This window comes from Theropithecus gelada, chromosome X, assembly GCF_003255815.1.
Source record: "Theropithecus gelada isolate Dixy chromosome X, Tgel_1.0, whole genome shotgun sequence".
Taxonomy (NCBI): domain Eukaryota; kingdom Metazoa; phylum Chordata; class Mammalia; order Primates; family Cercopithecidae; genus Theropithecus; species Theropithecus gelada.
This window is the reverse complement of record NC_037689.1, coordinates 152,525,224-152,550,816: the sequence shown is the minus strand read 5'-3', so window position 1 is coordinate 152,550,816 and position 25,593 is coordinate 152,525,224. Positions and strand designations below refer to the sequence as shown.

The 25,593-nt window shown below is 37.8% G+C and overlaps 1 protein-coding gene across 3 annotated transcripts in view; it reads right to left on the bottom strand.

Annotated features, from left to right (window-relative positions):
- Positions 1-7,810: 7,810 nt before the first annotated feature.
- VBP1 (VHL binding protein 1) overlaps positions 7,811-25,593 on the bottom strand; it is a 35,172-nt gene continuing 17,389 nt past the window's right edge. For all 3 annotated transcript variants that reach the window (XM_025372126.1, XM_025372125.1, XM_025372127.1), the window contains 4 exons: positions 19,588-19,654; positions 18,411-18,509; positions 11,272-11,410; positions 7,811-8,862 (listed from right to left, as the gene is read on the bottom strand). In XM_025372126.1, coding sequence (XP_025227911.1) covers positions 8,792-8,862; positions 11,272-11,410; positions 18,411-18,509; positions 19,588-19,654 — 376 coding nt within the window. In that variant the 3' untranslated portion in view covers positions 7,811-8,791. The remainder of the gene's footprint in view (positions 8,863-11,271; positions 11,411-18,410; positions 18,510-19,587; positions 19,655-25,593) is intronic.

The window sequence follows — 25,593 nt, the reverse complement described above, 5'->3', positions numbered from 1 at the left end:
ATTAATATTTCTGTCCATTTTCCTTGCATTTCTAACACTTTATACATTTTCACATAATGTTATTCACCAGATACATGTTCACGAAGATTTCATCTTTGTCATAAACAGTAGCCTTTACCAATGCAAATAAATATATGAAAGGAAAAAAAAAATTACCTTAAGAAAACAGCAACTTGAACTTCTACCACAAATTCTCAGGTGACCTGGCACTTTGGAACCCACAACAGAATGAAAGCTGGCAAGCTCTACACTTTAATAGAAGACCCAAAGATTGCTTGATTTTCCAAAATATCCAATTGCCATCTCATCTGAAGTTTTGAAAACATTTTTTAAAATGTATGTTGCTCTGAAATACTTTACATATACTAATTGTAATTCTGTAGAAATATTTTCTGGGGTTGGAAGGAGACTTCCCTGAAGTGGGCAGGTTAACAAAAGTCATATTAAATCATGTTTATAATATTTAATATGGTTGATAATTGCCATAAGCAGTGTTCAGTAATTCAGTACAGCCTGCCACTTTTAAGTACTAAAATACTGGTATCTATTTGCCATTATTCAGTAATAATCTAAATAATTTTGTCTCATCACATATGTAGTCATGCATGAAAAGTTTGAGCTGCCCAGTACTCTGATCATATTCCTCCCCCTTAAAAAAAAAAAAAAAAAAAAAAAAAACTTTTGAAGGTGTATTCTTATTATCAGCTTTTTAAATGATCCTTTCCTTGGTCATTAGTATCAGTAATCCGTTTTCCCTACGGTTACTGGATTTCTCCCAGAACTAATTTGGGCCCCATCTACTTTCAAAAATTCCTGATGTAACTAACTTTTCACCAAGGAGAAATGGGACAGGTGGAGGTTAGGGGCTGGGGTAGAGAGATGTGCCATTGGATATATAAGGAGGCGGGTGTGGTAGGGACCAGAGAAGAAGGGAAGGGGTTCAGTCCTTAGTTTCCAGCTTTCCTGCCTCTACCTATTTTCAGGGCCAGACTCCCATCTCTGCTTGCCTTTTGTCTTCCAGAGTCATCTTTGTTTTGGGACTTGCCCACTCCTTCCCTAGGATAAAATTTATTTTCTCTGGACCTTCTTCCCCCAACATCTGACCTGCACAAACTCTAGCCAGAAAAGTTAAAAGAGAAAGTCCTAGACCATGGTCATCTCTCAAATAACCAGAGTAATGACCCTTTCCTTGGTCATTAGTATGAGTAATCAGATTTGCCTATAGTTGCTAATTACCTGGATTTCTCCCAGAATCAGTTTGGGATCTGGTGGCTGAGGACCAAGTGGAGAAGAAAAAGGCAACTGCAGTCCACTTTTTATTTTTATTTTTAAAGGTTCAGAGGGTACACGTGCAGGTTTGTTACATAAATATATTGCATACTGGTGATGCCTGTGCACCACACTGTTTAATGCATCACTGGTATCAGTGTCTCAGTGTGACCCGAAATAAAAAAAAAGGCAGCACGGCCATTTTACTCTGGTATTGCAACCAATAGCTACAGTAAAGTTGAAAATTGGTTAAAAATCTAACACCAATGAAAATTTAAATACCTAGGAATACATTTAAGCAAGGAAATAAACGATCTCTACAAGGAAACTACAAAACACTGATGAAAGAAATCAGAGAAGACACAAACAAATGAAAAAACATCCCATGCTCATGGATCAGGATAAATATCATTAAAATGACGATACTGCCCAAAGCAATTCACAGGTTCAATGCAATTCTTATCAAACTACCAACATCATTTTTCACAGAATTAGGAAAGACTCCTAAAATTCATATATAACCAAAAAAGAGTCTAAATAGCCAAAGCAATCCTAAGCAAAAGAACAAAGTTGGAGGCATCACATTACCTGACTTCAAGTTATACTACAAGGCTACAGTAACCAAACGAGCATGCTACTGGTACAAAAATAAGACACATAGATCAGTAAAACAGAATAGAGAACCCAGAAATAAAGCCACATGCCTACAACCAGTTGATCTTCAACAAGTGCTATGGAAAATGGCTAACCATATGCAGAAGAATGAAAATGAAGCCCTCTCTCTTACCATAAACAAAAATTAACTCAAGATAGATTAAAGACTTAAATGTAAGACCTGAAACTATAAAAATCCTCAAAGAAAACCTAGGAAAAACTCTTCTGGACATTGGCCTAGGCAAAGAATTTATCACTAAGACTTCAAAATCAAATGCAGCAAAACCAAAAATAGACAAATGCAGCTTAACTAAAAAGTATCTGCATAGAAGAAATAATCAACAGAGTAAACAGACAACCTACAGAATGAGAGAAAATATTAGTGAATTATGCATCCAACAAGACTAATATCCAGAATCTATGAGGAACTCAAATCAAAAAGAAAAAAACCAATGACATTCTTCATAGAAATAGAAAAAATAATCCTAAAATTTATATGGAACCACAAAAGACCCAGAATAGCCAAAGCTATCCTAACTAAAAAGAACAAACCTAGAAAAATAACATTATCTGACTTCAAATTATATTACAGAGCTATAGTAGCCAAACAGCATGGCACTGCCATAAAAAACAGACACATACACCAATAATTGGGAGTAGAATAGAGAACCCAGAAACAAACCCACACACCTACAGTGCAGTCAAATTTCTTGAGCAATACCCCAAAAGTACAGGCAACCAAAGCAAAAATGGACAAATAGGATCACATCAAGTTAAAAAAACAAAGTCTCCCATCAAAGGAAAACTCCAGACCTTATGATTTCATGGGCTGAATTCTACCAAACATTTAAAGAACTAAAACCAATCCGTCTCAAACTCTTCCAAAAATACTGAAGAGTATATTTCCACACTCACTGTATGAGGCCAGCATTACCCTTCTCAAGAAAATACTAGCAAACTGACACCATTATCAAGTGAGGTTATCTCTGGGATGACAAGGATGGTTTAACATATGCACATCAACAAATATGATATACCACATTCACAGAATGAAGGACAAAACCCTATGATCATCTCAATGAATGCGGAAAAGGCATCTGACAAAATTCAACATCCTTTCATCATTAAAATTCTCAACAAATTAAGATGGAATGCATCTCAACACAATAGAGGCCATATTCAATAAGCCCACAGCTAACATTATGTTCAAGTGAAAAGCTGAAAGCTTTTCCTCTAAGATCAGGAACAAGACAAGGATGCCCATTCACCCCACTTCCATTCAACATTGTGGCAGAAGTGCTAGATAAAGCAATTAGTAAAGTAAAACAAATAAAAGGCATCCAAATCAGAAAGGAAGAAGTTAAACTGTCTCTGTTTACAGATGACATGATCTTACATATTGAAACTGTAAAGATCCCACCAAAAACTGTTAGAACTAATAAATAAGCTCAGGAAAGTTGCAGGATACAAAATCAACATACAAAATCAGTACTACTTCTATATGCTAACAATGAACTATGTGAAAAAGATATCAAGAAAACAATCACATCTACAATAGCCAAAAAGTACTTGGAAATAAATTGAACCAAGAAGGCAAAAGTCTATACACTGAAAACTGTAAAATACCAATGAAAGAAATTGAAGAAGACACAAATAAATGGATAGATACCCCATGTGCATGGACTGAATAATTAAAACTGTCAAACTGTTCATACTTCCCAAAGCAATCCATAGAATCAATACAATCCCTATCAAAATTCCAATGACATTTTGCACAGAAATAGAAAACAATCCTAAAACTCATAAAATCACACTCTGATTTCAAAATCAACTACAAAGCTATAGTAATCAAAACAGCATGGTACTGGTATAAAAACAGACATGTAGACCAATGGAACAGAATAGAGAGCCCGGAAGTAAATCTACACATTACAGCTAACTCATTTTCAACAAAGGTGCCAAGAACACAAAATGGGGAAAGGGAACGTTCTTCAATTAATGATGCTCGGGGAACTGGATATTCACATACAGAAGAATGATACTAGACTCCTATCTCATTCCACATATGATAATCAACTCAAAATGGATTAGACTTAATCGTAAGGCCTGAACCTGTAAAAACTACTGGAAGAAAACATAGGAGAAAACCTTGATAACATTCATCTGGGCAACGATTTTTGGGGATGTGACTCTAAAAGCACAGGTAATACAGGCAAAAATAGACAAATGCAAGAGATTGTTATCCACTGACCTTTTACTTTTAAATTTTTTACTTTTACTCTAGAATCCACAGCTGTGGTCTAGGGAAAATAAACTGATTCAGTCTAAGATGGGTGTACTTGGAAAATCTGGAAAAAAAATCCTATTTGGTCATTGCCTGCCTGTATATCAAATATCCACGGAAGGCAAAGAGAGTTGTCACACAATCAACTAACACATAAAATTATTTGAAAACCATAATCAAGAAGCACGATCCTTTATAAAGAAACTGCTCAAAAATACCATGCACACCAGGTCTATCCTTTTTGACATGGCTACACCTAAATCTGACATCAGACAAGAGAGGAACACAAATACAAGTATATCCTCTAGTTAAACTTCAGAGCACAATCCATGATTTTTCATGTGCAGATGAGATCCTGGGCCATCTTCTCCTAACCAAACAAGAAAAGTAACTCTGTGCACATAATACGTGAATCAATTTCTCCATTCTTGGACACTTCCAATCTCAAACTGGTACCTTCTCACAACTGGTCATACAAGCAGTTCTCCCTGAGTACAGAAAAGAGTATTAATATATAGGAAATATGGTTAATTAGCAGGCCTAACGATGACACTGGTCATAGTTACAAAATTTCAAAATAAAAAGTGTGAAAATGAAAATTTTAGTTATTGCCTAGTTTGGGCCACAAGCCTTAAAAGCTTGCACTCTGCATTAACTTCATAGGTTCACTAAATTTATAACATCACTTGGTTTTGAGTTGAGAAAAACGTTTTCAGATCCATTTATTAAGGAACTTTGGAGATTAACTACTTGGACCGCCTGGCTGTCTTTCACCTAACCCAGACAGAAATGTTTCCATCTGACCCTTAAAATTTACTAAAGACAGTATTACTACATTTTCCGCAGCTATTAGCTAAGAGGCCTTACGAAAGGAACTGAAAAGGGAAGCAGGCCAATGACAAAAACTGGGCCATGATTATGCAAGATTCAACAGGTTATGACTGAGGTGTTTCAAATCCCTTTCTCCTTTGAGATTTGGCACTGACGTTGGATAGCTTTCTAGCTTGGTTCCCCTGGAAACCTGATGAAGGTAGACCACCAGCTGTGTGACAAGAGACTGCTTCTGGTAAAACGCTCAGCGAAGCATCCTCTGTCCAAGCTAGGAAGGCTGCAAATGAATGCAAACACCTGCTAGGAGTCACAGCTTGGGCTCCAAGAGTGCAGTGTACAACTTCTTCCTGGGCCTTGTCCCTAGCCAGAACCCAAGGATGCTATATGCACAGGGAACTGTTAAAAAGAGGGTAGTCCCTTATGGCTTCTAAAGTCAAGGTGACTCCTATGTCCTTTTGTGCAGTCTGTGGGGACTGCCAAGATAATTCCCATAGAACTCTGCCTAAAGCCATCCTCTGGCATGCTGTCTTGCCTGCCCAATGTCCTTCAGAGCAAACTGGTAACAGAGGAGGCCCTTCCATGTCATGGGAGTTTGTGTAGTTGAACCCAACACCAGCTGTGATGAGTGCTGCCCTAGCACTCAGGAGTGTCTTAAGAGGCAACCCCATCCCACATTAGCACCAAATTGTCATAGCCATGACTGTCACAAGAGTATGGGATTAGAACCAATGAAGGCAAACCTTTAAAAAATGGTTTAAGATCTTTAAAGACATCACTGAAGTTTAAGGCTGAGAATAGCAAATATACAGAGAAAGGCAGAGCGTTCATTCATTAAAAAATGGAACTTAACATTTTCCCCAAACTTAGCTATCACTAAGTAAAGGAGCAAGGCATCATGGTATAGAGGGGGAAATTTTCCCAGAAGCAAGGAAATGTGGCTCTCATTCTGACTGTGCACATAGCCGCTGTATGGCCTTGAATAAGGTGCTTCTCCCTACAGATGTCAGTGTCTTTATATGGAAGAGGATGGGTAGTGGGAGCAGGGGATGAAGGAAAGCACAATTGAAGTATGGGAAAAACATGAATTTAGAAAAATGTTACATTAATAACAGCTGGAACAAAGAAAACACAAATTTGGCTTGTGTGTTTTAAATTGTAAAACCTGCAAACAAACACCTATGATTCTGGGCTTTTAAAGTGAGAACAAAAACAACTTCTTAAGTTTTTGCCTGTTGGTCTTAGTTAATAATGCTTCATTCAATTCTCAACATACCCGTTCGAAAACTCATCAGCCTCACAGCCTCTATGTCAAACAAGTTCTATCTAACTAAACAGTACTTTCAGTTAACCCCAGGTAATGAAATGCTATGATCATTGACTCCACAATTCCATTGGTAATCTAGTCTCAGGAAAAACCTTAAACATAGGAAGAAGTCTTATGTAAACATAAACTGCTCAGTTCTTTACTTACAATAGAGAAAAAGTTTCAAAAACAACCCACAAATTTCATGCTAAGAAAGTAGGATTAAATAAAGACAAAATCATTTCAGCTATGTTTTCAAAAAACCTATGCACATAAAAAGAAACAGAATACATAGAAATGTCAAGGGGGGACTGCAAATAGAACATCTTTTTTTCCAGTTTTCTAAATTTTCTTAAATGAACATCCATTTTATAATGAAAAACAGTTCAATTTAAGTTGCATTTCCAACACATTTCTCAGCATCAAGTTCTGTAGTCAATCTTTTGCCCATATCCTCTCCTAGTACGCTATACTAATATTAAACTTCAAAATATGTCAAATCAGGATGGTTATGTTATTCTGAAAATGTAAACCACTCTAACAGAAATTATCTGGCAGAGGTAAGATTTAAATATCTTTCATTTAATTAACAGAGCCTAACACAGTTCCTGACACATAATGGGTGTTTTTAAATACCTGTTAAATAATTACCTTAATTTTTGGCCTGTAATTCATATCTCAAAAGAGTTTTGTTTCTTCATAGTCCTTGTAATTACCTAAAAATCCATATTCATACTTTCAAAGACAAAATGAAGATCTTCAGAGCAAACCATTCCTGTTCTAATATTAACAGGAACATTTCATACCAATATATACTTACCATAATAAAGTTTGGGGGAAATGAGCACATACAATATCTCAAGATGCTTACAAACCTCAAATTCTAAAATACGAGAATTTAAAATTATGAAAGAAAAATTCAGTCAAGGAACTTTTGTTATCTTTTCAATGAACTTCTCAATTGTTTGCAGATCTGTACTCCTTCCAAAGGGATTTTATGTTGTTTCTAGAAATATAAGAAGTTATTGGAACATGCTAGTATATGTACAAGTAAACTTTACAAAAATGTGAAAAGACCCATGATAACTTTAAAAAGGTGTATTGTCTGAATCTCCGTGTCACCCCAAAATTGTTATGTTAAAATCTTAACCCCCTAGGTGATGGTATTAGGAGCTGGGGCCTTTGGGAGGTGAGTCTCATCACGATGAGATTAGTGCCATATTAAAGAGGCCCAAGGGAGCTCCTTGCCTCTTCTGCCACGTGAGGGCATAGTGAAAAGGTGCCATTTATGAACCAGGACACAGCCCTTACCAGATACCAAATCTGCCAGGACCTTGATCTTTGACTACCCAGCCTCCAGAACTGGGAGAGATAAATTTCTGCTGTTTATAAGCTCCCCAGTCTGTGGTATTGTTATAGCAGCCCACACATAGTTAGACAAAGAGTAACATGAAAAAAGTGCTCTGCCATAGTTTTAGCATCACTGTTTTAATATCATGAAATACAAGTACAAAACATTGTATAAGTATACTTTTTACTACACGGAGATGAACTAATACATTTATGTTTTTATCAGAATCTATATCACCCAGCACTGACCAATGTACTAGGAGCTTTCCACAGGGATTTTTTTTTTTTTTACTATTCCTATAAGGTTTTATCATGAATAAAAAAGCTCACAACTCTTTTCAGCCATTGCAGATTTACCTTTATCTTAATATTCCTGTTTAAGATGCTTTGGAGAACTGTTAAGAACTACAAAATCACCTTAGGAAGAGTTTTGAATGAGTAATTTTATTTCACGTTGGCCAAGATCTCCCTTATGTTGGCATTGCAAAGACACTGCACTTATCTGAGGTTAGAAAAAATGTTGTCTTAATAGCCCCCTTACTGTGTAACAAGGCAAATTACCATTTCCTGAAATGTCCAGAATATCAGAGTAGATAGTTATTTGTTAAGCAGTGAGTCATGAAACCCCACTTACAGAAGACAACAGCAACAGAGGACCACTAAGTCCTAAACACACCAAAGAAAAACAAGTTTACAAATATTCAAACTGTCTGTCTTCTCTACATCTAAAACGGTTTAACCATCAAGTGAGAGTAACATAAGCCAATTAGAAAGGGAAATAGCAAACTGTGCTAGTGTCCGACATTCAGCTTCCATAGCATGTCTCACAGTTTTCGGCCATTTCAGCTAAGAGTTTTCTTATAACAGGCAAAAATAATGATTAAAATACCATTAGCTTTGCTGAGAAATGTGAAAAAAAAAAAACCACAATGTCAAAAATATTTGAAACTAATTTTGTTTTTATAAATAAATAAAATGGTGTTTATCTTTTCTTAAAATTCTTGCTGTTAAAACATTCAAAGTTATGTCAACCTGTAAGGATAAAGGGGTATTTAAGATAACATGTTTGGAAAACTGAACCACATTTTTAATTGCCAGCATTATGCTTTATTCTTGGTAGAATCATCCTTGTTTCTTCTTTTTACATCCCAATTATAAACCCTGGCCATATCTGCAAGAATTGTCAAAGAAAATGCAAATGCAGTTCTAAAGATAATGCATGCAATGACTAACTATTCACTCCACTTGCACAATGAATCAAAGAAACAGAAATCACACATACACAAATACTGGTAACAAATAGTATTGTTAAGACATCCTGCTATAACGTCAATTGCTAGGAAAATACTGTAATTAAACTCTATCAAAACTAAGGACTCAAATCAACAACTGTTAACCAACTGTTTACTACGGTATTAGTCAACTGTCAACTAGTCAACTATGATATATTTAACAAATATGTACTAGACACTCTCAATAGTTTTAAAGACAGTCCCTCATCCAAGAAATTTCAAAGATTGCTCAACCTATATCCTGCCATGTAATATTTGTATTAGTACAATTATCAACAATTTTATCTCTTACCCTCCCTTTGGCTTAATAAGTTTGTTAAGCATCTACTGTGTTTCTGACTAGGCGCTGTACAAAGCCCTGAATAAGACAGGTGAAGTCCTTTCCCTCATGGAGCTTAGACTCCAGTAGAATAGTCAATATGACAGAGACTGTTCGCCCTAGCTCCCTCACTTGTCTGTACACCTTCCTTTCCTACCTTTTGCAGTACTAACAATAACAAATGGCATTTAACTCAACTTGTAGGACTCATCTGAGAGGATTTCCTCTCTTTTGGCTCCTGTACCCATCTAAGTCACTGGATCCTGTTTTTTCTCTAACGTTTAATATCTTTTCCTTTCCACAAGCACCACCGTCCTAGACCCTCATCATCTCACAGCTGGATGAAGTTTCCACACTACCCGTCAGATGATGATGATCAGTGCACTAGGCCCCAACAGGCCTGCCTTCCCTCAGCCAACCATGAACACCTGCCACATGCTGCACACTGGAAAAGAAGAGAAAGTGCAGCTCCTACATTTGAAGAGCTCATGGTTTGGCAAGGAAAAACTAAGCAGTATGTGTTAAGCAAGCACACAAGAAACACTCTGAGGATCAGAAAATGTTCAGGAATGCTCTGATGCTTGAACTGAGATATTTAGAGTAAAAGGGTAAAAAAAGAGCACCTCCTGTAAATATGTGAAAGCCATTCCAGTTAGGAGAAACAAAGGGTAGAAATACAAAGGGTGTGGCACATTTGGGGAGTGTGTACAATAACTGATTGGAGTTATCTGGAACCTGGAATGCACTGGGGAAAGTCAAGAAGAGGTCAGTGGCATGAGGTGAGACAGGCTGGGGTCACTTCACAAGAGTGCCTATATGTATATCTTGTAAGTAACAAGGAACTGTTGAAATATTGTAACCAGAGGAATAAAAATGAGTGACTTAGTAAATTCATACTAGAGATAGTGGGCAGGACAGATGGAATGAAAGGAACCTAAAAAGCTACTGAGTGCAGGTTTTGGAGTCCCAGAACGAGAACAGTAATGGTCAGAGAGATTTATGAGGGGAATTTTATGTGAATCTGGTGATCGATTTGTTATTGGTAGCGAAGAAGAGAGAAGTGTGAAAGGTGACTCCCGTGATTTTGTCTTGGGTGACTGTGACAGGAAGTAGAAGGAAAAGACAGGCCAGAGAAGAAAGGCAAAGAGCTTGCCTTCCCTCTTGACCAGAATACCCCACTCCCATCTCTTCTCTCTGCTGATCTTTAAATCCTACGCTGCCTTTAAAAAAGCAGCCTAACTTTTATCTTCTCAACAAAGCCTTCTTTGAACTAACTCCAGCCTACATCTATCTTTCCCAAAGTTTAAATTGCCTTGGTGTTGCATATGTTAACTTACTTATAGTTTGCTATGAATTATCATTCAGCTGTTTTACATGTACAGTTCTAACAAACAGAGAAAGACACTGCCACTCTTTTCTAAAATTGATTTTCATGCCCCATATGTCTTAACACAGTTGCAGGAACATAGGAGACCCTCAACAAATGCTTGTGAAATTAAACTACTTAACCAGTTACAAAGTTGTCTTGGGAAAATATTTGGAAGAAAAATACTCATTCACCTATGTGAATTTGCTGTTTCCACATCACATTTCAAAGTCACTAATCTATCTACAAACTTATTTAAGTACTAGTTCCAAATATCTTATTTATTATCTTATAAAATCTATAACCTTATGTTAGCCTAATAAGGAAATTCTTCCCACTAAAGCAATGTAAGAAAGAATGTGGGAGGTTTTTTGCATTCTAATTTTTTTTAGTTCTAGGGTACATGTGCAGGATGTGCAGGTTTGTTACAAAGGTAAACGTGTGCTGTGTGGTTTGCTGCACCTATCAACCCATCACCTAGGTATTAAGCCCAGCATGCATCAGCTATTTTTCCTAATGCTCTCCCTCTGCCCACGAAAGAATGTTTTTTTAAAAAAATCTTTCTCCTTTTTTTCCCTTGCTTTTTGTTTTAAGAAAGGATACTGACTTCTGTGGTAGTAAATTGATCTCGAAGAAAGTCAAGGTCTTCCTCAAGGGAATCAAGATTCTTTGTGGCAGTCGATAAATTCTTTTCCAACAATGCCTGAGCTTCATCAATATCATATTCAAGCATTACATTAGCCTGAAGAGAGAAAGTCATGACAATTACTCAATATTTACACAGAGCTTTATAGGTTAGAGTAAGTGTGGGCAAACTACAGCCCTCAGGTCAAATCTAGCCTGCTGCCTTTTGTTGCAAGTTAAGTTTCACTGGAGGCCAGCTATTCTCTACTCAGGCTTTCATACCACAGTGGCAAAACTGAGTGGTTGAGACAGAAACCATGTGATCTACAAAACCAAAAATATTTACTATTTGACCTTTTACAGAAAGTTTGCTGATCCCTTGGTTAAAGAATATATTTACATACATTGTATCATTTAATCCTCAACCCTGCTGAGGCCAAAGTTGTCTTCTTCACAGTTAAAGAAATGAAAGCTCAGGTTGCCTTGGCTGGCATAGCTAGTGAGAAAATGGGAGAATCAGGATAAGAAACCAGTATGTTTAGATACAAAATTCTATCTTTCTACTACCTCCATCGTGACACTAAACAGTGTTAAGTTTGTATCAATTTAAATAAATTCTGAGCTTCAGATACGGTATTAATTTAAAATTTTTCAAAGACATTTTTTATCATCTATATTTGACCAGGTAAGAAAGACAGCTAGCTTTTACTTGTCCCTTCCTACTACTTCTGACAGATATTAGGGATTAAGGCAAGGTAATGTGTCTGTCATTCTGAAGATCTAGTGTTACTGCCAATATTCAGGGATGCATGTACCCTGGAATTGGGAAGCCATACCTTTTACAGCTTTGAACTCCCCCATCACCTGACTGACCACTGGGCATTTCCTAAACCACTTTCCTCATCTCACAAATGCAATCTTAAAATTACTCAAAGGATTGTTGTAAGGATTAAACAGGACAACATGAAAGTATATGGCACAAAGTAAATGCCAAATAAATACTTATTGACTGAATAATCCAATCCATAATTAGAAAACTGTATTAAAGTTCAGATAGGACAAAAATATTCAACATAAGCAAAGACTGAACATAAATATAATAAGAATCCACAAAGAAAAAAACCAAAGCAGGGGACACAAAAATTTCTAAATCCTTCATTTCAATAAAATGTTCCTGAAATGTGACACATGCACATACTACACACACACACACACACGCACACACACACTGGGTGAAATGACACACAAAATGAAATGAAAGGGTACACTGTATACCTTGGGGAAATTGACCCAAAAGTCTTTGAGCATCCAGGCAAAAAGAACACATCACTCGGAAAGAAATCAGTTTGCCATTACACTTTTTGACAGTGATGCTTTACAATAAAAGAAAACGGGGCACTGTATAAGATGCTGAAGGAAATAAAATGTGAGTTTAAGATATTATATCCAGCAAAACTGAATCTCAAGTACAAAGGCCACAGACAAGTTGTCAGCAACATGAGATAACTCAGGGAATATCATTCCCATAAATCTTAAGGCCATCTACTTATCAGACGAATGAGTAACATACAATCAAAATGACTGGGGGGACATCAACATAAAGACTATGATGTGCATTCAATATTTACACGAAGAACAAAGATAAATGAAAGACACGAGAGAGAGCAAACGGTATATAATGGCTCTGTGCTCCAACAATATGGGAACAACCTTATAAAGAATGGGTAAGGACAGGAAGAACATAAGCAAAACTGTCAGTGGTAACAGTGTTGGGTGGTGTTATTCTAAGAATGCTTTGTGTGTGAATAGTAATGTTGTCTAGTTCAATTCTATCACCCTTGGTATTTCTGAAAACCAGGATTCTTGATATAGAAGAAACAGGGGGCCCGGGCGCGGTGGCTCACGCCTGTAATCCCAGCACTTGGCAGGCTGAGATCGTGTCACTGCGCTCCAGCCTGGGCGACAGAACAAGACTCCGTCTCAAAAAAAAAAAAAAAAAAAAAGGAACAACTAAAGTGAAAACTCTATTGTCCTGAATTTGAATTGGAGGTAACAGTATGATTTCATGAGGTACACACATAGTAACCTGCACCTTTGTACACAAGTTTATGCAGGCTAGCTATATCCTACTGGTTCTATTTCTCTGGTTGAACCCTGACTGATAACAGATTCATTCACTTACACTTTGCTTTATGCAGTTTTCTGATTTTTTTGTTTATATTTAACATTATATACATATAGAAAAGTATTCATATCATAAATATATAGTTTGATGTATTTTCACAAACTTAACACATTCATGGAACCAGCATCGAGATCAAGGACAGGTTATCACCAACACCCCAAAGCTTCCTTGTGAACGCTTCCAGTTACCACCAGCACCCCCACCCCAAAGGTAATCATTATCCTGACTTAGAGCATAGTTTTGCCTGCATTACAACTTTACATAAACAGAATGACACAGTATATGCGCTCTTTTGTGACTGACTTCTATAGTAGGCAAGAATTATGGCTCCCATTAACAGCTGTCCCATTCTAATCTCTGGAATCTGTGACTCTGATGAGATATTTACATCATTTGTCAGAGTTGAACTTAATATACAGACTGCCTAGGTAGGCCTAATTTAGTCATATGAGCACTTCAGAGCAGAGAACTTTTTCTGGCTGGAAGCAGAATGAGAAGTTTGAAAGATCTGAAGTGTAAGAAAGACTAGTCATATCACTGCTTTGAAAATAGAAAGGACCACAAGCCAAGGATTGCAAGTGGCCTCTAGAAGCTGAGACTGACTCCTGGACAACAGGCAGCAAGGAAACAGGGACCTCAATCACAGAGAACCGGATTTTGCCAACAACGTGAATAAGGCTGAAATCTAATTGTCCCCCAGAGCTGCTAGTAAGGAGTACAGCCCTGTTGACAATTTAATTCTGGCTTTGTGGGACCCTGAACAGAGGACCCAGCCAAGCCCATCTGGATTTCTGACCTATACAGCTAGGAGATAATGGATATTGTTTTAAGCCTCTAAGTTTGTGGTAATTTGCTATGCAGTTTCTTTCACTCAACCTTGTTTGTGAAAATCACCCTTGCAGTGCTGGTGTGTAGCAGAAGTTCATTCCTCGTCTGTACTGCATAGTATTCCATGGTCTGAACACATCATGATTTAGTCATCCATTTGACTGTGATGAACATTTGGGTTGTTTCCAGGTTTTGGTTACTACAGAGTTGATATGAACATTCTTACACCTTTCTTTTAGTTAATATTTATACATTTCTTATATATAGCAAGAGGCAGAAAGAGATGGAGACAGGCATGGAACTGCTATGGCGTAGGCAATGCATATCTTCTGCTTTAACAGACACTGCCAGTTTCCCCAGCCGCTGTGTCCATTTACACCTTCACCAACAGTAAATCAGTGTTTTCACTATTCCATGTCCTACCATCACTTAGTATCACCCTACCATTCCGGTGGGTACACAGTGAGATCACATTGTGCTTTTAATTTGCATTTCCCTGTTTACTAATGAAGTGGGACAACTTTTCATATGTTTACTGGCCATTGGGAGGCCCTCTTTTTGGAAGTCACTCACCCATTATCCTGAAGAGTTACTTATCTTTTTCCATGTTATCCTTAACAAAAAAGTTTTCTAAAAAATTTAAGTATATAAATATTAGGAAAAATAAAATGTTTGCAGATTTGGTGAAAGGAGTATATTGTTAAGATAAAATTATAAATATCTGATAAAGTTGATTACATTAAAATTTAAAACTTCCAAGAGGTACCACAAAAGACAAGTGACAGATGAGAAAAAGTATCAGCAAAATTAAGAGAAGACTCTGCATCCAAAATACATAATATGTAAAGAAGACCTAAATGTCTGTCTGTCTGTCTGTCTGTCTGTCTGTCTGTCTATCTATCTATCTATCTATCTATCTATCTATCTATCAAGAATCCAACAGAAAAATGGAGCAACAACACAATCAGGAAGGCAAACAGAAGAGGAAATACAAATGAGCATTTTTGTCATACAAAAACCTGTAAGATGATAATATTTTCACCTATAAAACTAGCAAAAATCTACATATGTGGGTGAGACTGTTAATAAAAGGGTATTTTTATATACTGTTGGAGAAAATGAAAATTGGTAGTCTTTTCTGGAGAGCAATTTGATAGTATTCATCAACATGTTAAATGTGCATACTCTTAGACACAACAATTCCATTTTAAAGCAGCATACAAAAATATGCCTTTGTGTACAAGTCTAGATGTGCAAAAGTATTTACTACAGCACTGCTCACTCTACAAGAAACTTTAAAACAATCTAAACACCCCTTGACTTGGGAATATTATCACATAGCCCTACCACAGAATAGTAAGCCAACAAAACCAAGGAGGCGAACTCTGTGTCTACTCACAAATAAAGACATCTGTGCTATTAAGTGAAAAGTCAGGTGCTGAACAATATATATCCCATTTTTGTAAAAACAATTAACAAAATCCCCAATATTTATGTACGTACAGATGTACAGACATGATTAAAAGTGGGTACATCTGGGGATGGAGGAGTAGCCTGCTGCTTTCTATTGTAAAACTTTTTGTCCTATTTGCTCTTTTAACCATTAGCATGTATGAACTCTGATAAAAAACCAACAAAAATGTCATTCACCCAAGAAAAATTTTTACTGAGCACTTCTTATGTGTCAGGGAACTGGTAAATACACCAATCAATAACATATCAGGGAGTGCTAAGTACTTTGAAGGAAAACAGTACAAGATAAACAGGGTGAAACCAAGGAATGCTGACAGACAAGCCATAGCAGGTCCCTGGGGGAGCTAACAATTGGAACTGAGAACTCGAAGGATTGAGTGTGAAGAGCACAGAAGTAGAAATGTGGGGCCACACTGGCAGGTTCCAGGAACAGTTAGGGGGCCACCATGGCTACAGCAGAATGAGCAAAAGAATGAGCACAAATGAGTGCTGAGAGGGAGTAGGGCCGTCCTGTGGAAAGGATACCTCTGTATTCCACCCTTGGTGACAGGGAAGCCACTGGGGTCTTGAGCAAAGTGGAATGATCCGACATGTTTTAAAAGCATTACTCTGGCAGCTTAAGCAGAGGAAAGAGCTAGAATAAAGGTTCTGAAGCAGAGCCATTCCCAGCATGCTCTAAGTCCGGCAAGAAGTCCAAGTGTGGTCAAGCAAGGAAGTAGGGCATTAGGTAAGAGAAGAACACAGAGACTGGACACGGTGGCTCATACCTGTAATCCCAGCACTTTGGGAGGCCAAGGTGGGCAGATCACCTGAGGCCAGGAGTTCGAGATCAATCTAGCCAAAATGGCGAAACCTCGTCTCTACCAAAAAATTTAGCTGGGCGTGGTGGCACATGCCTGTGATCCCAGCTGCTCAGGAAGCTGAGGCACAAGAATTGCTTGAGCCCAGGAGACAGAGGTTGCAGTGAGCTGAGATCACACCACTGCACTCCAGCCTGGGTCACAGAGTGAGACTCTGTCTCAAAAAAAAAAAAAAAAAAAACAGAGAGAGAAGTAACAGAGAGTACCAGGATGTGCAGGAACTTGTCAGCCACTCAAAGAACTTGGACTTTTCCTTGGAACATGATAAGAAACCATTCAAAGATTTTGGGCAGAATAATGGAATGACCTGATTGAGATTTCAAAGGATTAATCTGACCACTGTGCTGGAAAGGCTTTGGGAATTCCAGCAAGGGCAGAAGCAAGACAGTGAATTAGGGTACTATTACAGGTTAAAGAGTGTCGCCAAAAAAGATACATTTAAGTTTCAACCCCTTATACTAGTGAATGTGACCTTATGTGGAAGTAAGGTATTATGGATTGAATTCTGTCTCCCCAACAAAAAGTAAGTTGGACTCCTAACCCCCAATAGCTCAGCATGTGACTTTATTTGGAAATAGGGTCTTTCAAAAAGAGAAATTTGGACACATGCATGCACACATGTGAAGATGAAGGCACAGATCACAGTGATGCTTCTATACATCAACATGCCAAAGACTGTCCGCGAACATCGAAGCTGAGAGAGAAGGCTAGAACAGATTTTCCCTCACAGCCCTCAGAAGGAGATCCAACATATGCATATTTATTATTCCCAAAAGATAATAAAAGAAATGGGGCAAAAGTCACATTCAAGTACGCAACAGAAATTATCTTTCCTGAAATAAAGTAACACTTGAATTTGTGAATCAAAAAGTCATGCAATTTCTAAAAAAAAACTGAATACAGAAAAATCATTCAACCCTTAGACACTCAGGTATAGTTGCTATGCTTCAAAGTTATTTTTTAAAAAGCCTTAGTGATAAATACTAAATCCTTCCTTTCAAATACAGAACTAAGTGTAGAAATTATGATTGTCGAGTGAAATGTAAATGTTGTACAAACTTTGAGCAAACTTCCTTGGGCTAATCTAGAGTGCCTCTCCGGAGTGATTCTACAGGACAGCAGCTACGGGAAATCCTCCCAGTAGGACAAATGGTAGAAGTACACTCGGCTTGCTACTTTGTATGAGAACTCGCCTGAGGTAACAAGATCCATGGACAGGTAGCTGGATAGTCAGAGGACTGAGAAGAGCAAGCCAGGTAAATCACAGATAAGCTCAATGAAATCATTGAAAACTGAAATATATGGTTTTAAAAAATAAACTCTAACCTCAAGCTTTTTGTAATACTCTTTTTCCCCTTAAATTCAGAGGGACCTTTCTAGAATTATTAAACTCTTATGGGAAGAAGCATTTATCCAAAGTTCAGCAGTACCTTCTATTTTACTTCTCTTGCTCTTCCTCCATTATATTTAAGAGAGATAAAGCATTAATTGGAAGAGAAGCAAGGTTTGTTTGATCAGTTTTATCTTGATTGGGAGAGACTTCAGTATGTTTTTGCTGCGATCTTCATCGCACTCCTGATTCTAGTCAGTTTCTAATATGAACCACTTGAACTCCGCCCCTGTGTCCCTTCCACAATCAAAAGGAGATGAACACTTTCACATCTCGAGCAATACTATTAAAATACTAGCAAATACTAGCAAAACCAGTGAGCTTGCTGGAGAAAACACACTGGTTTACAAATATATCAGCTGTGGCTATAACATTTACTTACCCCCAACCACAGACACACTTTATCAGTAGGAGGAACTGAAGCTTTGCAATACAAGTTATCTGCCAGTAAGAATCTGGTCTCCATTGAGTTGGTAGACTCCTTCAAAACAAAAAAAATGACACTACCATAAACAGGTCAGTTTGATATCAAGGTTATAAAAGAGAGATCACACAGTTGAACCTAGGACATTTAAAACAGTACCATCATGCAGGTTAAGTGTAGTGGTAAAAGAAATGAATGCTAGACCCAGGTGGCTGGGTATGGACTCTGGCTCAGCTACTCACTAGCTGTACAAATCTGGCACCTCACTTAACTTTTGTGTCTCAGGTTCTTCATCTGTAAAATTAGGATTATAACAGTCCCTACACCTATGAAGTCAGTGATAAGCACTGAGTAACACGTACACACACACCCCATCGAGTGCCTGACATACAGAGAAAGCGTTATTATAAGAATTAGCCATTCTTCTATTATTTCACTGGTGCTTCATGCCCAATCAATCAGTTGCTGAAGTCTTACAAAGTTCACCACATATTAAAATGTACTAGAAATAGTTATTCTAACAGTCAAGCAAAATTGTAAGCGCACACACAATCTTTTAAATACAATATGCTTATGAGATTTAATCTTTACAACCTGCTTTTATTTAATGAATACTGGATTAAGACTTAGAAGACTCTCAAATTCAGTTCTGCCAGTAACTAACTACATAGACACTGGTCAAGTATAACCTCTCCGTAAGCATTTCCTCAACTATGAAATGAGAACCTGAAACAGATGATCTCTAAGATTTTTCCCAGTTCTATAAATCTTGGACTAACTCCTTATTCTTAGGGAGAAATACAACAACAAAGAAAAAACCCTAGATGCTGCTAGCACAGAATAAGACATTTTCTTTGTACACCTAAAACAATTTCAAATTGCATTTAAGTTTCACAAGTACTAAAGATAAGCAAAATAATCCAAGTGTGGGCCCTAGAATTAAACCTGACTTTTGGGGGAAGGCTGCAAAGCCACATTTGCTACAGAATCACATCATAACATTAGTGTATGTGCTTAAGAAGGCAGACTGGATTCCACAGCACAGATCAAATATCAGTGACCAAAGAGTCAAAGAAGACCAGTTTCTGCTGACATATCCTAGTTTGTTCATATTTACAAATAAAAATGCACTTACTTTTTTCTTCTGCATGTATTTTAGAATTTCCAAAGTCTGTTTAATTTCAGGAATCTGACCTTTTAGCCTGTGAACAAGAAAAAGACTAACTTAGTATTTTGCAAGCAAAAATAAACAACAGGGCATGGTCTTACTAACTTTGCATTTTCTACAAATGTGTTCTTGAGGACTATGTACAGATATAAAATACTTAAGATATTTTTAGATGTGAGATAAAATAAGATATATTTATAAAAATAAAATATTTAATGAAATATTTACTTAAAGAAAATACATTTAGTAAAATATTCATAAAATATTTAAAGTATAAATACTTAATAAAAATATTTAAGATATACTAGCAAATGTTTATGGAATGCCTATTCCATGAAGACAAAGCTCTGTTCTATTATGTCAAATACCCCATTGTTATTTAACATTTCTAGAGCAGACTATATTCCACAGAGGTGATTCATAGGTTCTGCATTTGATTAGAATGACATTTTAAATAGATTAATTTAAAAACTAAATTTAAAAATAACATGGATTCAAAAGTTATATTCTAAAATTGAAGACACCAATCCCCTAACCAGTGATGCACATAGCTGCTCCTGGTGTGTGCATTCGGTATACACACATGCACATCACAGTCAGCTAAATACCAGGCAAAGCACAGTGACACCTTCTCAGTATGTGCACTTGTCACACTGTGAAAAATGTACACCATCATCTGAATGCCAAACACACCACATTATGATACAGTATAATTTGGTGATTCTTTTTAAGCTTTGGGTACTTCTTCCTTAAATGCTCTTCTTTTCAAATTAGGTAACAATCATTCTTAAAATTATAAATAGATCACTGATTTAAACATAATAAATTAAAAAAAACAATGATGGACATGATCCGACTGATCCGACTTAATGGATAAGTTATATGATGGCTACTAGCAAAAGGCTAGTAAGTGACTCCCAAATGCAATCAACCTCACTGACAAGAACATAAAAGAAAAACATAGTATGCTAAAAACATTCAGTCAATTAAAGAGAGAAAACAATGACACCTTTTTTGTCACTGGGGTTTAGTTCTTTATGGTGATTAGATGCGTGTGTTTTGCATGGCGATATATGCAAAACAGTTATAGGGTCTCTGTCAAATCACAATGTAATTTCTAGCAAAACAGACTAAGGATATAATAACAAAGCTCTGGTTCTTTCAAGGTAAATTTACTAAATATTATTAGAGACCAGAATGTAAACAAAATTTAAACACAACAATGAAAATGAACTTATTGCGTCACATAAAGGAAGTCACTCCATGTGTGCAGGAGGTTGGCAGGGCAAATTTACTACACCCTGTGCTACTGACCTGGCAAGAAATGTGTTAAATGAGCCTGCTGCTTAAAAAAAAAAATAGTGTCATCATTTGATAATACAGTCCAGTGAATAACCTAGAAACACCTGGCATTCATTTTTTCACTACAATTCAATCTGGATGCCATAGATTGCTCAAGTTTGCTTATTTTTGTATGGTATGTTCATATAGGTAAACACCACAAAGATGTTATACATTTGTAAAATATGTGATACACATACAACATAAGGAGTATGTTCAGATCAAGATTTTTTGGTCATGTAAATGACTTTTAAGATGCATTTTGTATATATAAATATTATATGTAATACATTATAAAGCATATTAATCAATCAAGCAGCTGCAGCCCTAGCTAACTTAGGAACCAGACAACCAATGACATTGTACGTGCCCAAGCAATACACTCCTCCCTACCCTGCTTCACCTGAAGAGAAAGTAGCTTGGCTGGGCAGAGTGATTCACGCCTGTAATCCTGGCACTTTAGGAGACCGAAGCAGGTGCATCACCTGAGGCCAGGAGTTCCAGACCAGCCTGGCCAACATGGTGAAACCCAGCCTCTACTAAAAAAAATACAAAAAAATTAGCTGGGCATGGTGGTGCATACTTGTAATCCCAGCTACTTGGGAAGCTGAGGCGTGAGGATCCCTTGAACCCAGGAGGTGGAGGTTACAGTGAGCCGAGATAGCGCCATTGCACTCCAGCTTGGAGTGCCAGAGCGACACTCCATCTCAAAAATAAAAAACAAATAAAAACCAAAGAGAAAGTAGCTTGCCTGAACTGTGTGTTTACAGTCCTGTTTTTTCTTTTTCAATTAGTTTCACCCTATTCGTGTGTATCCCTAAACAAAATATTCTTTAACATTGGTGGCTTCTGACCTTAATTCAAATGGTCTCATGCTGTATGCATTTTTCTGGGGTTTGCTTTTATATTATTATTATTTTATTTTTTTGAGATGCAGTTTCGCTCTTGTTGCCCAGGCTAGAGTGCAATGGCGTGATCTTTTCTCCTGCCTCAGTTTCCCGAGTAGCTGGGATTACAAGCATGCGCCACCAGGCCCGGCTGATTTTTTATTTTTAGTAGAGATGGGGGGGGGGGGTCTCTCCATGTTGATCAGGTTGGTCTCGAACTCCCGACCTCAGGTGATCTGCCCACCTCTGCCTCCCAAAGTGCTGGGATTACAGGTGTGAGCCACCGCGCCCAGCTGGGGTTTGCTTTTTAAACTCAATCAAGATCCTAAGATTTGTTCATTCATTTTCACTGCTGTGTACTATTCCATTACAAATATAACAAACACAACTTCTTTATCTACTCTTCTGTCAAAGGGCACTTCTGCCAGCTCCAGGTCATTGTTATTGTAACAACAATGGAAACCTCCAGGTCCTAGGAGGGGCTAGAGCTGTGAAAGGGGAGACAGTAGCTTAGAAGGAAAGTGAATCAAGCCTTCAAAAGAGGAATAAAGCTAAAAGAAAATGTTCTAGCTGTGTTCCTTTTCTCCCTCTGAACTGCCCCCAGGGAGTCACATTACCTACCTCATCACTGCTACACGGCAGAAAAATGGCAGAATTGGCTACTGGCAGGGGGAAGGCCAAGTTAGGAAGCTAAGAATTACAAGTACTAGTCCCCAGCAGCCCACCTCTCCCGACTCCCTTTCCCTCCTGTGATGATAATGAAGACAGCAGAAATGGAAAGAATCCCCCAGAGGTGGAATTATCTGGTTGGGGAGAAGTATTTGTCTGATGGCTATGCCCTTAGACTGGGATACCAGCAGCATTCCTCCCACCCCTACCCACCAGGAGTGACTTAAATTACCCCCACCTCCACATACATTACTGGCCAAAGTAGCTGATATCCCTGAGGGAATCTAAGCTGACAGGGAAAATAAATTAGAATTTGATCATTATAATAAATAAAGACAATAAATTCAACAGACTCTACGATATGAAACAAAATTAACAAATACCAAAAGATAAAATTATACATTAAATACTCAAAGATACCACAAGGAGAAAAGAAAGAATATTGGTAATATGAAGAAGAACCAACCAGAACTATTAGGTATAAAAATTGTAACAGCCGAAACAAAGAACTCATGGCTATCCATCTAATTGCCAAAAGATAAATGACAAAGACAGAAAAAAGGGAAATAATATAAAGAAATGGAAGGCAGAATTAGAAGTGTCAACATCTGTAAACAGGTATCTCAGAAAGAGGAAAAAAAATTAACAGATGATAAAAAAAAGAAGTGATAATCACAAAATTTCCAATTAAAGAAAGATAAAAGATCTCAGATTCAAGTGTCAAAAAAGAGATTAACACATGAAATACTAAGGAACTTTTACACAGCTTGAAGGTAAAGTTACATGACAGGCTGCAAGAAAAGATTTAAAACATATATAAAAAGGTTAGCATCTAAACTACAGAGCCATCTGCTGCAAAACAACTAGATCATGGCACAAAAATAGTTTTGTTGCACAGCTGACATCATAGGGATGAGAGAAATTCCAGAAAAATAAAAAGAGAAAAATAGCCCTCCAACTACTTGGGAGGCTGAGGTGGAAGAACTGCTTGAACTCAGGAGGTCAAGGCTACAGTGAGCTGTGATCATACCACTGCACTCTGGCCTGGGCAACAGAGAGAAAGCCTGTCTCAAAAAAATAACCAACCCACTATTAAAATAGGTAAAACTCAAGAAAGTTTTCCTAACTCACTATCTCCAACTCTACCATTCTCTTTTAAAACACTAGACAAACACTGTTCTCATCCAGAACACCAATGTTCACTGATGCTTCCTCAGTGCTTCGAATTTTTACCCCTTCTCCCCACATTTAGGCCTAGACCGTATGTTAAGCTAGAGTGAGTATCCTGCTATATACCAGTTGTAGAGTTAGCAATATAACTTTTTTCTTTTTTTTTTTTTCATCTATCATTAATTTACTAGTTAGAAGAGCAATGTAACTTTGATACACAAATTTCCCCCCTCCCAGGACTCGGTACCAAGGCTCATTTTCTTTTCCTTTTTTTTTTTTATCTTGAGACAGGGTATCACTCTGTTGCCCAGGCTGGAGTGCAGTGGCACACTCACAGCTGACCGCAGCCTCAACCTCCCTGGCTTAAGCAATACTCTCACCTCAGCTTCCCTAGTAGCTGGAACTATAGGCATGCACCACCACACCTAGCTAATTTTTGTAGATATAGGGTTTTGCCACGTTGCCCACACTGGTCTTGAACTCCTGGGCTCAAGTGATCTGCCCACCTCAGCCTCCCAAAGTGCTGGGATTACAGGCATGAACCACTGCACCCCACCCCAAGGCACATTTTCTTCTCTATCTGTAACCTCCCTGTAGATGATCTCAAATCCAATGGCTTTTTCTTTTTCAAATAACTTTTACTATCACAAAAGCAGTACATGTACATTGTAAAAAATTAAGAATACAGATAAGCAAAAACAAGAAAAATGCCATATTCTAACTACCCAGAGATTACCACTGTTAATATGCCTTTAGTGTGAACTTCTCCAGATACTCCTGTGCATATATACATTTTTTTCCAAAATAAGAGTATACTGTTCTTAATGGTTTCTATCTTGCTTCTGTCCATTAACACCCTCCATCTTTCCATGTCAATGACTTTTCATCTCATCTAATACAAAGTACATATTCAAATTTCTACAACTGTCACCAAAATCAAATGAGAAAATACATCTACAAACTTCTGTACCTTTGCATAAATGGTGTCTTATGCCCAGACCACCCTTCCTCACTTTAGTCTGCCTCCAAACTCATAACTAATCTTTGAAATTCTACACAGGTATCTGTTCCTCTTAGAAGCTTCCTCTGAACCTCCTTGGCCCCTCCAGATTAATGAGGTATTTTGGTACAAAGTAATGAGTTACCATCCCCTGTAACTCATTACTTTGTATCGAAGTACCTCCACTGCTCTACTTTGTGTGCTAATTTTATTTATATACCTATAATTTCCCCCAACCTGTGTCCCTGGTTTTTTGTGTGGTTTGTTTGCTTTTTAGACTGGATCTCGCACTGTTGCCCAGGCTGGAGTGCAGGGGCATGATCACATCTCACTGCAGCCTCAACGTCCTGGGTTCAGGTGATCCTCCCACCTTAGCCTCCAGAGTAGCTGTGACCACAGGTGCATGCCACCATACCCAGCTAATTATTATTATTATTATTATTTTTGAGACAGAGTCTCACTCTGTTGCCCAAGATGGAGTGCAGTGGCGCAATCTCGGCTCACTGCAACCTCCACCTCCTGGGCTCAAGGGATTCTCCCAACTCAGCCTCCCGAGTAGCTGGGATTACAAGCCCGTGCCACCATGCCCGGCTAATTTTTTTGTATTTTAGTAGAGACGGGGGTTTCACCATGTTGCCCAGGGTGGTTTCAAACTCCTGAGCTCAGGCAATCCGCCCACCTCAGCCTCCCAAAGTGCTGGGATTACAGGCACAAGCCACCGCGCCCAGCCTAATTATTTTTTAATTATTTGTAGAGACAGGGTCTCCCTAAGTTGCCCAGGCTAGTCTTGAACTCCTGGACTCAAGAGATCCTCCCACCTCAGCCTCCCAAAGTGCTGGAATTACAGGTTTGAGCCACCATGCCCAGTCCTGTGTCCTTGTTGAAAGCAGATACTGGATGTTATTT